General features: G+C 49.3%; 1 protein-coding gene across 2 annotated transcripts in view; it reads left to right on the top strand.

The window, feature by feature from the left end:
- The window catches only part of LOC116957173 (alpha-2-macroglobulin-like), a 103,840-nt gene extending 89,760 nt beyond the window's left edge, over positions 1-14,080 (top strand). For both annotated transcript variants that reach the window (XM_076055184.1, XM_076055183.1), the window contains exons 32-36: positions 1,101-1,191; positions 1,788-1,859; positions 4,276-4,378; positions 5,729-5,811; positions 11,344-14,080. In XM_076055184.1, the coding sequence (XP_075911299.1) occupies positions 1,101-1,191; positions 1,788-1,859; positions 4,276-4,378; positions 5,729-5,778 (316 nt within the window). In that variant the 3' untranslated portion in view covers positions 5,779-5,811; positions 11,344-14,080. The remainder of the gene's footprint in view (positions 1-1,100; positions 1,192-1,787; positions 1,860-4,275; positions 4,379-5,728; positions 5,812-11,343) is intronic.
- The last annotated feature ends 704 nt before the right edge of the window (positions 14,081-14,784 follow it).

Raw genomic sequence — 14,784 nt, 5'->3', positions numbered from 1 at the left:
TGAGTCTATGAGTCTATAGGCAGTGCTGAGTCTATAGACAGTGCTGAGTCTATAGGTAATGCTGAGTCTGAGTCTATGGGCAGTGCTGAGTCTATGAGTCTATAGGCAGTGCTGAGTCTATAGACAGTGCTGAGTCTATGAGTCTATGGGCAGTGCTGAGTCTGAGTCTATAGGCAGTGCTGAGTCTATGGGCAGTGCTGAGTCTATGAGTCTATAGGCAGTGCTGAGTCTATAGACAGTGCTGAGTCTCTTTGTCTATAGGCAGTGCTGAGTCTGAGTCTATGGGCAGTGCTGAGTCTATGAGTCTATGGGCAGTGCTGAGTCTATGAGTCTATGGGCAGTGCTGAGTCTATAGGCAGTGCTGAGTCTGAGTCTATAGGCAGTGCTGAGTCTATAGACAGTGCTGAGTCTGAGTCTATAGACAGTGCTGAGTCTATAGGCAGTGCTGAGTCTGAGTCTATAGGTAGTGCTGAGTCTGAGTCTATGGGCAGTGCTGAGTCTATGAGTCTATAGGCAGTGCTGAGTCTATGGGCAGTGCTGAGTCTATGAGTCTATAGGCAGTGCTGAGTCTGAGTCTATGGGCAGTGCTGAGTCTATAGGCAGTGCTGAGTCTATGGACAGTGCTGAGTCTATGAGTCTATGGGCAGTGCTGAGTCTGAGTCTATGGGCAGTGCTGAGTCTATGGGCAGTGCTGAGTCTATAGGCAGTGCTGAGTCTGAGTCTATAGACAGAGTCTATGAGTCTATAGGCAGTGCTGAGTCTGAGTCTATGGGCAGTGCTGAGTCTATGAGTCTATAGGCAGTGCTTAGTCTATGAGTCTATAGACAGTGCTGAGTCTATGAGTCTATAGGCAGTGCTGAGTCTGAGTCTATGGGCAGTGCTGAGTCTATGAGTCTATGGGCAGTGCTGCTTAATGCACCGCGGACGTCGATCCGAGAGATGGAGGCCTACAAAGTGCGGGAGCCAAACATTGCCATCAATGAGCGTCGCCACGTGACGCTCATCCTCCTCCTCATCCTCCTCCTCATCCTCCTCCTCATCCTCCTCCTTCTCCCTCCCTCCTTGTGATTTCTATTCTCCCTCCCTCCCTCCTTCTTCAGCTACCAAGGCGAGAGAGGCGAGTCGAACATGGCCCTCGTGGAGGTGAAGATGATCTCCGGGTACAGCCTGGTGAAGTCTTCTCTTAAAGAGGTTGGTGTGTCTCCATCGTCTCCATCGTCATCATCGTCGTCATCGTCATCGTCGTCATCGTCGTCAATGGCCATCAGCAGCCGTGGTCAATCTGCTGCTGGATGAAAGCTCGTCCACTAACAGTCAGCCACCACCACTTGTGGTGGAACAATCCACAGGCTCCGATGTCACATCACATCACATCACCACTCCAATGTCACATCACATCACTGCTCTGATGTCACATCACATCACATCACCCCTCCGATGTCACATCACATCACTGCTCCAATGTCACATCACATCACTGCTCCGATGTCACATCACATCACATCACCCCTCCAATGTCACATCACATCACATCACCGCTCCAATGTCACATCACATCACATCACCCCTCCAATGTCACATCACATCACATCACCCCTCCAATGTCACATCACATCACATCACCCCTCCGATGTCACATCACATCACCCCTCCGATGTCACATCACATCACATCACCGCTCCGATGTCACATCACATCACCGCTCTGATGTCACATCACATCACCGCTCTGATGTCACATCACATCCCTCCAATGTCTCTTGAACCCGCGTATTGTCTCTAACACAGCTGCAGAGTTTCTACGACTTCGTGAAGAAGGTCGAGGTGGATGCAAGCCGCGTGGTCATTTACCTGGACAAGGTGAGCAGCCGGGGAACTCCAACTTGAGTGGTGGTGCTCATGGTGTCTTGGTGTGGTCTGGGACCCCTCCCCACCTCATCCCCCCTCCCCCTCATCCCCCCCCCTCCTGCCCCCCCCTCCTTCTTCCCCCTCCCTCCCTCATCCCCCTCATCCCCCTCATCCCTCTCCTCCTCTCTCCCCCCTTCTCCTCCTCCCTCTCCCCCCCCTTCTCCTTCTACTCCGCCCCCTGCTCCCCCCCCCTCCTCCTCCCCCCCCTCCTCCTCCTCCCCCCCCCCTCCTTTCCCCCCCCTCCTCCCCCCCCCTCCTCCTCCCCCCCTCCTCCTCCCCCTCCTCCTTCTCCTCCTCCTCCCCCCCCTCCTCCTCCTCTTCCTCCCTCTACCCCCCCTCCTCCTCTTCCTCCTCCCCCCCTCCTCCCTCTCCCCCCCCCCCTCCTCCTCCCCCCCCTCCTCCTCCCCCTCCTCCCCTCCCCCCCTCCCCCCTCCCCCTCCCCCCCTCCCCCTCCTCCCCCCCTCCTCCCCTCCCCCCCTCCCCCCTCCCCCTCCCCCCCTCCCCCCCTCCCCCTCCTCCTCCAGTCTAAACACAGATTCTGAGTCGTAATCCCCTAACAAGGGATGCGAACCTTCTGATTGGCAGCCACCACGAATCAGAATCTTGATGTCGTCCCTGGAGAAATCCGATGAGCCACGAAGCTCTCTTTTTTTCCGCAGACGTCCAGCAGGGTCCTGTAAGAAACTATTAAACTATAAACTTATTTTCATTTCACCAGTTGTAAGGCCCCGCTAGGCTGCTATTTAGTTGCTCTTTTGTCAGAAGCTACCCCTGGCTACTACGAATTATAGCCGATCAAGGAAGATGCGGCTTGATCGTCATCATCATCATCGTCGTCTTTCTCATCGTGTGCAAATGTATAGCGGCAGACAAATACTCTACATGCGCGGCGATGTTCATTCGAAATGTGGAGAGAGAGAGAGAGACAAGCAGACTCAACAGCAGGCGTTAAGGTCGGAATTGCATCCACGACCTCTTGTAAACCAGGCGAGGTAGTTAACATCTCCTAGCACCGTCATGATGATGATGATGGTGATACTGAGAGAGAGAGAGAGAGACACGCAAAGTCCAAACATACAGCAGGCATCGTCAGGGTGGGGATTAAACCCACGACCTCCTGTACACCAGGCGAGGTAGTTAACATCTCCTAGTCACCGTGATGTCCAGTAGGGGGCGCTGTCGTTCTGACCCATCTGATTCGAACATATTCCAAACCGTCTGCAACGTTGCCACAACAACGTTGCCACACAACAACGTTGCCACTCAACAACGTTGCCACAACAACGTTGCCACTCAACAACGTTGCCACTCAACAACGTTGCCACACAACAACGTTGTCACACAACAACGTTGCCACAACAACGTTACCACAACAATGTTGCCACACAACAACGTTGCCACACAACAACGTTGTCACACAACAACGTTGCCACAACAACGTTACCACAACAATGTTGCCACACAACAACGTTGCCACAACAACGTTGCCACACAACAACGTTGTCACACAACAACGTTGCCACACAACAACGTTGCCACACAATAACGTTGTCACACAACAATGTTGCCACAACAACGTTGCCACACAACAACGTTGCCACACAACAACGTTGTCACACAACAACGTTGTCACACAACAATGTTGCCACAACAACGTTGCCACACAACAACGTTGCCACAACAACGTTGTCACAACAACGTTGCCACACAACAACGTTGCCACTCAACAACGTTGCCACTACAACGTTGCCACAACAACGTTGCCACAACAACGTTGCCACAACAACGTTGCCACAACAACGTTGCCACTCAACAACGTTGCCACAACAACGTTGCCACACAACAACGTTGCCACAACAACGTTGTCACAACAACGTTGCCACACAACAACGTTGCCACAACAACGTTGCCACAACAACGTTGCCACACAACAACGTTGCCACTCAACAACGTTGCCACTACAACGTTGCCACAACAACGTTGCCACAACAACGTTGCCACAACAACGTTGCCACAACAACGTTGCCACACAACAACGTTGCCACACAACAACGTTGCCACACAATAACGTTGTCACACAACAACGTTGCCACACAACAACGTTGCCACTCAACAACGTTGCCACAACAACGTTGCCACAACAACGTTGCCACACAACAACGTTGCCACAACAACGTTGCCACACAACAACGTTGTCACACAACAACGTTGCCACAACAACAACGACATCGGCCTACCACGTGTTTTTTTCCCCCCGTGTTCACACTAAGTTTCCCTTTATCTTATTTTCCTCTTGCCGAGCGAGCGAGGGTTGTCGATCTCTCGTTGTCGGATGCCGTTCGCAAATTTTGAATCCAACCTCCCCTAGGTCGAGAAGAAGCCAATTTTGCTCATGCTGTCCGTCACTCAAGACATAGCCGTGGACAACCTGCAACCGGCCACCGTCAGAGTCTACGATTACTATGCCACAGGTGAGTAGGGCCCACTGCCTCAGAGTGTAGATTACTACTCTACAGGTGAGTAGGGTCCACTGTGTCAGAGTGTAGATTACTACTCTACAGGTGTGTAGGGCCCACTGTGTCAGAGTGTAGATTACTACTCTACAGGTGAGTAGGGCCCACTGTGTCAGAGTGTAGATTACTACTCTACAGGTGAGTAGGGTCCACTGTGTCAGAGTGTAGATTACTATGCCACAGGTGAGTAGGGCCCACTGCCTCAGAGTGTAGATTACTACTCTACAGGTGTGTAGGGTACACTGTGTCAGAGTATAGATTACTACTCTACAGGTGAGTAGGGTACACTGCCTCAGAGTGTAGATTACTACTCTACAGGTGTGTAGGGCCCACTGCCTCAGAGTGTAGATTACTATGCCACAGGTGAGTAGGGCCCACTGTGTCAGAGTGTAGATTACTACTCTACAGGTGAGTAGGGCCCACTGTGTCAGAGTGTAGATTACTACTCTACAGGTGAGTAGGGTCCACTGCGTCAGAGTGTAGATTACTACTCTACAGGTGAGTAGGGCCCACTGTGTCAGAGTGTAGATTACTACTCTACAGGTGTGTAGGGTCCACTGCGTCAGAGTGTAGATTACTACTCTACAGGCGAGTAGGGCCCACTGTGTCAGAGTGTAGATTACTACTCTACAGGTGTGTAGGGCCCACTGCGTCAGAGTGTAGATTACTACTCTATAGGTGAGTAGGGCCCACTGCGTCAGAGTGTAGATTACTACTCTACAGGTGTGTAGGGTCCACTGTGTCAGAGTGTAGATTACTACTCTACAGGTGTGTAGGGTCCACTGTGTCAGAGTGTAGATTACTACTCTACAGGTGTGTAGGGTCCACTGTGTCAGAGTGTAGATTACTACTCTACAGGTGTGTAGGGTCTACTGTGTCAGAGTGTAGATTACTACTCTACAGGTGTGTAGGGTCCACTGTGTCAGAGTGTAGATTACTACTCTACAGGTGTGTAGGACCCACTGTCTCAGAGTGTAGATTACTACTCTACAGGTGTGTAGGGCCCACTGCGTCAGAGTGTAGATTACTACTCTACAGGTGAGTAGAGTCCACTGTGTCAGAGTGTAGATTACTACTCTACAGGTGAGTGGGGTCCACTGCAACGCTACGCAGGCTACCTGGGTGACCTTTGTTTGTGTCTCTCTGTCTCTCTACCTGGTCTTGTCTCTCTACCTGGTCTTGTCTTTCTACCTTTGTCTCTCTACCTTTGTCTTGTCTCTCTACCTTTGTCTTGTCTCTCTACCTTTGTCTTGTCTCTCTACCTTTGTCTTGTCTCTCTACCTTTGTCTTGTCTCTCCACTTCCACAGAGGATGCAGCGACGTCCATGTACAGCGCTCCGTGCACTCACAGCCAGTGAGGCAGCAGCGGTCGCTAGGCAACCAGAGCACAGGTAACCTGGGGGGGTGTGAGATTGGTGGTAACATGGGGGTGGGGTTGGTGGTAACGTGGCGGGGTGGGGTTGGTGGTAACCTGGCGGTGGGTGGGGTTGGTGGTAACCTGGCGGGGTGGGGTTGGTGGTAACCTGGGGGTGGGGTTGGTGGTAACCTGGGGGTGGGGTTGGTTTCAACCTTGGGTTGTGCTGTATGCGTGAGTTGTGTGTGCTGTGTGTGAGTGCTGTATGTGTGTGTGCTGTATGTGAGTGCTGTATGTATGTATGTGAGTGTGCTGTATATATGCGTGAGTGGTGTGTGTGCTGTATGTGAGTGCTGTATGTATGCGAGTGCTGTATGTATGTATGTGTGCTGTGTGTATGAGCCCGGCAAAAACAATCCCCTACCACCTCGTGGTGCCGGATGGCAATGCTGTGGTGGGCAGTGCCGTGGGGGGAGGGCTAATTTAGATAGACCATTCCCCTCATGGCATTTGTAACCACCATAGCGGCCAAATGGGGGCTATGGATGGATGCGAGGGGCTGGTAACCCCTCCACCTTCAATTAATTACCACAAACCACGTATAAAATATGTACTTAATAATCTTTGGCTGGAGTCCCCTGGGCGGACAGGCGTCTATGATGTCTCCTGGCCAAACCCCATTTGGCAGAGCCAGGAGATTGAATCTTTTCCCTTGGGGCTCCTCCAGAAACAACGAAAAGCCACTCCGGATGGCTACATGGAATGTTCGAACGCTCACTGCGGAGGAGAGGCTGCCACTCCTCTCTCGGGTGTTCAACCCGTACCGCCTGGATCTCTGTGGCATTCAGGAGGTCCGGTGAACCGGCTCTGGCTCTTGCCAGCATGAGGGATGGACAGTCCTCTAATCGGGGCAGGAGACTGCCAAACAACAGGGTGTGTCTCTTCTTCTGAACAAAAGAATGAAAGGGGCGTGGGAGCGTGGCGGTGAGGTGTGGGAAGCTGTATGCCCCAGGCTACTTTGGGCTCGTCTTCCCATCAACCGGAGGCGAGGAGTGATGGTCGTGGTTACTTATGCCCCCAACGAAGACGAACATCCGTGGAGGGATGCAGGCAAGGCTGATGAGTCAGGTGCCTTCTATGACCTCCTGTCACAGGTGCTGGCTAAAGTGGCCCCTCGGGATAGAGTCATTTTGTTGGGTGACTTCAATGCCCGAGTTGGTCATGATGCTGACACCTGGTCCGGAGTGATTGGAAGGCATGGGCCATATCAGCTTAATAACAACGGTAGGAGGCTGCTAGATTTTTGTGCAGCCCATGGGCTTGTAACTACCAACACGCTGTTCCGTCATCGGCGCATCCACACAACATCATGGATGCATGCCGGGTCCAAGCAAGACCATCTGCTGGACTACATAGTGACGGACCAGCGGATGCGAGCCCATGTCCTTGACACCAGGACCTAACGTGGAGCTGATCTGCCCTCTGACCATCGACTAGTCATCTGTATGATGCGCCTGCCATTCTTCCACTCCGGTGGTGGGTGTACACCCAGGACCCCATTCCAACCTATGGTGGCCTGGGCTAAGTTAGCAAGTTAGTTAGTTAGAAAGTTGCAAGCGAGAATTTCATCATCACTTGTGGCTGGGGTTGGCATCGTCCCTCACTCCTCCTGATGTCGAGGGTAAATGGGTGAGGTTTAAGACTGTGACTCATGCAGCTGCAATGGCTGCTTTGGGTACGTGGTCCAGACCTCCCCAGAGACCCTGGCTGACACAGGAGGTGTTCAGGATGGTTGAGAAAAACGACAGGCCCACTCTAATCGTCTACAGCATCTAAGGTCAGAGAATGAGGAGGCTTACCGCAGCCTTCGCTCAGAGGTTCGGAGAGCCGTGAGGTGCTGCAAGGATGGGTGGTGGTCGCGGGTTGCTGAGGAGATGGAGTCTGCCTCAGTGGCACGCGATTACAAATCCCTATATGACTCCATCAAAAAAGTAACATGCAGCGCCACACCTATTACCATCATTAGGAGAAAAACGGTGATCCAATCTCCGACCCCCAGGAACAGGTTTGCAGATTTGCTGAGAATTTCTGTGAGGTCCTGGGGGAGGGGAAATCTCTCAGCCAGAAAAACAATGTGGACAGTGGGGATGACCCTGCTGAGGCTGCGGTGCCTCAAATATTGGAAGAGGAAGTCCCCCCATGTGAGTTGCTGGCTGAGGTGCCATCTGTTGAGGAAGTACTGAAGGCGATCCAGAGTCTGAGACCAGGAAAGGCACCGGGCAGAGATGATCTCCCAAGCGAAATGCTGAGGGAGGGTGGCGTTTGTGCACAGACTCCCCTACATGACATCATAACAACAGTTTGGACCACTGAACGGGTTCCGCAGGATTGGAAGGATGCCCTGGTGGTCCCCCCTCTTTAAGAAGGGGGACCGCACAGACTGTAACAACTACAGGGGCATCTCACTCCTCAGTGTGCCGGGAAAGGTCCTGGCAAGGATTATTCAACATCACCTTGCCAAGCACGCTGAGGAGAGGCTTGCGGAGCCCCAATCCCATTTCAGGAAAGGGCGGTCCTGCACAAATGCCATATTTTCTGTCCATCTGCTACAGCAGAGGTGTAGGGAATTCCAACAAAACCTACATCTCTGCTTTATTGACCTGGTCAAGGCCTATGATACCATCCGTAGGCCTGGGCTCTGGGTTGTTCTTCGTGCTTTCAGAGTCCCTGACCCTCTGCTCATGGTCATTAAGGACCTACATGATGGTGAGTGGGCCCGGGTAAAACTACGTGGCCGGGAGTCAGAGCCATTCCCTGTACACCTTTGGGTGTGATAGGGATGTCCTCTGGCTCCCACATTAGTAGCTGTACCGGGGAAATCTCCATATGGTACAGATGTAATGGGAGGCTGATCGATGCCCGGGTGCGGTCAAGGGATGGCTCCCTTTTGGTCAACCACGTTATGTATGCCGATGATTTGGTAATTGCTGCTCATTCCGAGGAGGAGTTGGAGATGCTGCTGCTGAAACTGGAGCGTGCAACTAAGAAGTGGGGCCTTACCATCAGCCCCACCAAAACTAAGCACCTGCCTTGGGTATTTTGTACCATCGGACACTCCACCCCCACAACTCCCAATCAGTGATGGGGCAGTTGTGGAGAGTGGAGAGTTTCCCATACTTGGGCAGTGTGCTCATGACCGGCTCCGGTTTAACAGCAGAGGTCTCACTCCGAATCAGTCGAGCGGCAATATCTTTTCATTGGTTGCGTAACATTGTGTAGAAGCTACCAGGTCTGTCGCTCCGCACGAAGTTTCAGGTCTTCTTGGCCATGGTCATTCCCTCCCTTCTCTACGCTTGCGAAACGTGGACCCCCCTAATGGAACATCTTCGCCGGTTAGAAACATTTAGGCTGGCCTGCCTACGTCCATCCTGGGTTTAACCAGGCTGGATTGTGTGCGGAGCTCACAAATTCTTGAAATATCTGGGCAAAGTCCCATCGGTGACCTCCACCGGCAGGCAAGGCTGCGTTGGCTGGGCCATGTAGCCCGCATGACCAGCCACCGTATGCCGAAACAGCTTTTATTCGGCTGGATAGAGGGGGCTAAACGGGCGTGTTACGGGCTAGAGAAGAGATGGAGTGATGTGGTACAGGAGGACGTGGAGCTGAGTGGACTTGCCGATGACTGGTATCAGCGGTGTCAAGATCGGCCTCGGTGGAGGAGGCTCGTGAAGGACGCTACTGGGCAGTTGGAGGCAGTCGCCCTCCAACAACAACAGAGGGCAGAAGAGCGACGCTAAAGCACATCAGGTTGGCACAGTAGGGGGCACAGGTGGTGCATCAAGCCAGTCGTCTCAGTCAGTCGACCCGTGGCACCTGGGTCTGCCCCGTAACCTCCTGCCAGCGGACGTTCAACACTTAATGTGGCCTCAAGGTGCACATAGCCTGGCACAAGCGTCGTGGTGACGTCACCACCACTTAGTGGCGAATGGCGATTGTTGTATATATGAGGTGAGTAGTGTGTGTGCTGTATGTGAGTGCTGTATGCATGTGTGTGCTTTATGTATGTATGAGTGAGTGGTGTGCGTGTGCTGTATGTATGCGAGTGCTGTATGTATGAATAAGTGGTGTGTGTGCTGTATGTGAGTGCTGTATGTATATGTGATGTATGTATGAGTGGTGTAAATTTGCTGTGTGAGTGCTGTATGTATGAGTGCAGTATGTGATTGCTGTATGTATGTATGAGTGAGTGGTGTGTGTGTGCTGTATGTATGAGTGAGTGAGTGGTGTGTGTGTGCTGTATGTATGAGTGAGTGGTGTGTGTGTGTGCTGTATGTATGTGTGAGTGAGTGGTGTGTGTGTGCTGTATGTATGAGTGAGTGAGTGGTGTGTGTGCTGTATGTATGTATGAGTGGTGTGTGTGTGCTGTATGTATGTATGAGTGAGTGGTGTGTGTGTGCTGTATGTATGTATGTGTGAGTGAGTGGTGTGTGTGTGCTGTGTGTGCTGTATGTATGTATTAGTGCTGTATGTGAGCGCTGTATGTATGTGAGTGGTGTATGTGTGTGTGCTGTATGTATGAGTGGTGTATGTATGTGTGTGTGCTGTATGTATGAGTGCTGTATGTGAGTGCTGTATGTATGTATGAGTGGTGTATGTATGTGTGTGTGCTGTATGTATGAGTGGTGTATGTATGTGTGAGTGAGTGGTGTGTGTATGAGTGCTGTATGTATGTGTGAGTGGTGTATGTGTGTGTGCTGTATGTATGAGTGGTGTATGTATGTGTGTGTGCTGTATGTATGAGTAGTGTATGTATGTGTGAGTGAGTGGTGTGTGTATGAGTGCTGTATGTATGAGTGAGTGGTGTATGTATGTGTGTGTGCTGTGTGTATGAGTGCTGTATGTATGAGTGGTGTGTGTATGTATGTACGAGTGCTGTATGTGAGCGCTGTGCGTATGTTTGAGTGAGTGGTGTGTGAGTGCTGTATGTATGTAAGAGTGCTGTATGTGTGAGTGAGTGGTGTATGAGTGGTGTATGTATGTACGAGTGCTGTATGTGAGCGCTGTATGTATGAGTGCTGTATGTGAGTGCTGTATGTATGAGTGCTGTATGTGAGTGCTGTATGTATGTATGAGTGGTGTATGTATGTGTGAGTGAGTGGTGTGTGTATGAGTGGTGTATGTATGTGTGAGTGAGTGGTGTGTGTGTGCTGTATGTACGAGTGCTGTATGTGAGTGCTGTATTTATGTATGAGTGGTGTATGTATGAGTGAGTGAGTGGTGTGTGTGAGTGCTGTATGTATGAGTGCTGTATGTGAGCGCTGTATGTATGTATGAGTGGTGTATGTATGTGTGCTGTGAGTGCTGTATGTATGAGTAGTGTGTGTATGAGTGCTGTATGTATGTGTGTGTGCTGTATGTATGTGTGTGTGCTGTATGTGTGTGTGCTGTATGTATGAGTGGTGTATGTATGTGTGAGTGCTGTATGTGAGCGCTGTACGTGAGCGCTGTGCGTATGCGTCGTGCGTGAGTCCCATCTCGCCCCAGCTAACCCCCCGGTGTGCTCCCACAGGAATCCTCAGCACGTGGCCAGCCAACTCAACGCTGCCACCACTCTGCGTTGCCTCCGAACGTCGCTTGTGTATCGAACGTCGCTTGTGTATCGAACGTCGCTTGTGTATCGAACGTCGCTTGTGTATCGAACGTCGCTTGTGTATCGAACGTCGCTTGTGTATCGAACGTCGCTTGTGTATCGAACGTCGCTTGTGTATCGAACGTCGCTTGTGTATCGAACGTCGCTTGTGTATCGAACGTCGCTTGTGTATCGAACGTCGCTTGTGTATCGAACGTCGCTTGTGTATCGAACGTCGCTTGTGTATCGAACATTGTCCTGCCTCACGGCAGGTGTGGGGGGGTGTGTGTACACAGGAATTTCCTATTTGGAAGTTGAGTTTGGTCACGTGACCAAGAAGTTACGATTGGACATCCTCTAAGCCATGCGTCAGCCATTACACAGAGTACAAAATGGTGGCACAAATAATACTGGGAATGATGTTATAATGTTAGAATGGCTGTTATAATGCTGTAAATGCCTTTATAATGCTGTTAAATTGTTACGTTAAATATGAGGCCTAGTTAACAAGGAAGCCTGCCACTTACCTTATTGTGGACATTACTTGTAATTGAATAAGTTGAGTCAGACTTGCACCCATGTAATTTTATTGCGATCTTGAGAGCAAGGATGACGAAATATCTCATCCACAGCTTCTTGGTTCTTTCGGTAAAGTCACGCAGAAGGGAAATAATAAAATAATAAAAATTAAACATAATAAAATAAAATTCTCACGACGTTCCGGCCACAACACAAGTAGCCTTCCTCAGGTGAAGGAACAGAACTGTCGGAAAGACAGCGCTCCAGTGAACACCGCTAAGCTTGGCAGCGTCTTTTAAGCTGGGTGGGAGGAGCAGAGCGCCTTGACAAAGGAGTTTACATATCAACAGAAGAATTTAGCATTGAAGTAGCTGTGTTAATGTGAGAGATTAACAGGATGTTTAAGTCAGAAATTAGCATGTTACTGGGAGATTAGCATGTAACTGGTCACGGAAGTAGCTATGTTAAAGTCAGAGTTTACATATCAACAGAGGCATTTAGTATATTGACGCTAAATTACTGCAACTACCCAACTACCCAACTATCATACAATAAACCGATGTGAAAGAACAAAACTCGTCGCTTTCCGTGGTGCTAACGTTGAGGAAAAAAGAAACCGCCACTTTTTTCCTACGTAAAATTGTAATGTATAACGACTAATTGTTAGTAGCTCAGCTGATTGGAGAGTATATTGATAATATTGATATAGTTTATATGTTAGTTTTTTATCAGTTTACTATATGGTATTCATTATACAGTGTAGTGTATACCCAGTTACTTTATGTTAATAGCTCAGCTTATTGGAGAATATATTGAGTACATTTATTATATTGATGTAGTTTATACTTAGTTCTTTCACATCGGTTTATTGTATGATAGTCGGGTAGTTGCAGTTATTTAGCGTCAATATACTAAATGCCTCTGTTGATATGTAAACTCTGACTTTAACATAGCTACTTCTGTGACCAGTTACATGCTAATCTCTCACACTAACATCATGCTAATCTCCCAGTTGCATGCTAATTTCTGACTTTAACACCCTGCTAATCTCTCACATTAACACAGCTACTTCAATGCTAATTTCTTCTGTTGATATGTAAACTCCTTTGTCATGGCGCTCTGCTCCTCCCACCCAGCTTAAAAGACGCTGCCAAGCTTAGCAGTGTTCATTGAAGCGCTGTCTTTCCGACGGTTCTGTTCCTTCACCTGAGGAATGCTACTTGTGTTGTGGCCGGAACGTCGTGAGAATTTTATTTTATTATGTTTTATTTTTATTATTTTATTATTTCCCTTCTACGTGACTTTACCGAAAGAACCAAGAAGATGAATCCCTGCAATCACGAAAGCTTTAAATAGAAATCTCATCCACAGTTCAGCGTTATGTGTAATGATGTACGCTTAGGATGCAGTATGGTGATTACACAATGTGGCCTTAACAGAGTAGCTTATTCTCTTGCATAGCTATTCAGTGCTAATGTAGGTGTCTGGTCCATCCAGGATCTCTTGGTCAGCATCATGTTATCTAAGACAATGTTATGATGCTGTAGTGTTCATTCACTGCACCTGAAATGAGTTAAATGATGACGTCACCCTGCTGCTCTATTTAAGACCGGGAGCAAGCGAGGGCTTTACCATTCTGGCGAATTGGCCGATGATGCTGGATGTAATTACCAGCGAAACGTCGTACTCAAACTGTAAATGTTGTGGATTCACTCTTCAACACACCGGTGGGCTAAAGTAGTGAACTATTTGTCGTTTGTCAACGCGACACTTGATTTTGCTGATTGGCCGTGTCGGGTGGTGGAGGGTTACGACACATTTATAAATAACGCGATCTAACCCAAACACCTTTATTATGAATTCATTCCTTGTATTGATATTTCCAAGTATTAACAGATGCTGTATTTGTGCTGTGTTTTTCCCATCAGTTTTACCTCGTTCAATTCATTGAATGCGCTCGGAGTCGGGATGTTCACCCTGGCTGTGAAGGTTTAATGAATGCGACGTTATCTACTCGGGTAGTGGTGCAACGCATCGCACAGCGAGGCCGAGACGAGTGTCGCTTGCGTATCGATGTTGCAGGACGTGCAAGCTACCCAATAATAAAAAACCCTTTCGGTGCGGCCTGGCCGTAGACCGCCGGGGGCCTCGTGCTGGGCGTGTTTGTTTCCGCTTGGTCTTTTACAGCCTCCGTTTGCATTTTTCGATTTAAAGCTTTTCGTTTCCGCGGGTATTCATATTCTTGGTTCTTTCGGTAAAGTCACCACCGCGTAAGAAGGGAAACAATAAAATAAAAATATATATAGAACAATACACTCTCACGACGTTTCGACTGCAACACAAGCAATCATCATCAGGTGCAACACAAGCAATCATCATCAACATCTGATGATGATTGCTTGTGTTGCAGTCGAAACGTCGTGAGAACTGTATTGTTTAAAAAAAATTAAAATTAGAAAAATGTTCTTGCTGTGGTTTTCACACCTGATGATGATTGCTTGTGTCGCAGTCGAAACGCCGTGAGAATTTTATTGTTTTATATATTTTTTTAATTTGAAAAATTTTCTTGCTGTGGTTTTCACACCTGATGATGATTGCTTGTGTTGCAGTCGAAACGTCGTGAGAATTTTTATTGTTTTATATTTTTATTATTTTATTGTTTCCCTTCTACGTGGTGGTGACTTTACCGAAAGAACCAAGAATAAGCCTCCGTTTGCTTTGTAAACTCACGAGGCTCGTGTTGTTGTCGTCTTTGTCGTTGTTGTTGTTTACTTGAACCAGGTACATTCCCACCCGCTGGCTGTCGCGATAATGATAGCTTGCTGAACGGAGCGGCGGGCTCATCGTCAACGTCGTCCGGAA

Source organism: Petromyzon marinus, chromosome 70 (genome assembly GCF_048934315.1).
Source record: "Petromyzon marinus isolate PM22_M1 ecotype Great Lakes invasive population chromosome 70, UKy_Petmar_22M1.pri1.0, whole genome shotgun sequence".
Lineage (NCBI taxonomy): Eukaryota > Metazoa > Chordata > Hyperoartia > Petromyzontiformes > Petromyzontidae > Petromyzon > Petromyzon marinus.
This window is presented reverse-complemented; position numbering and strand designations above follow the sequence as displayed.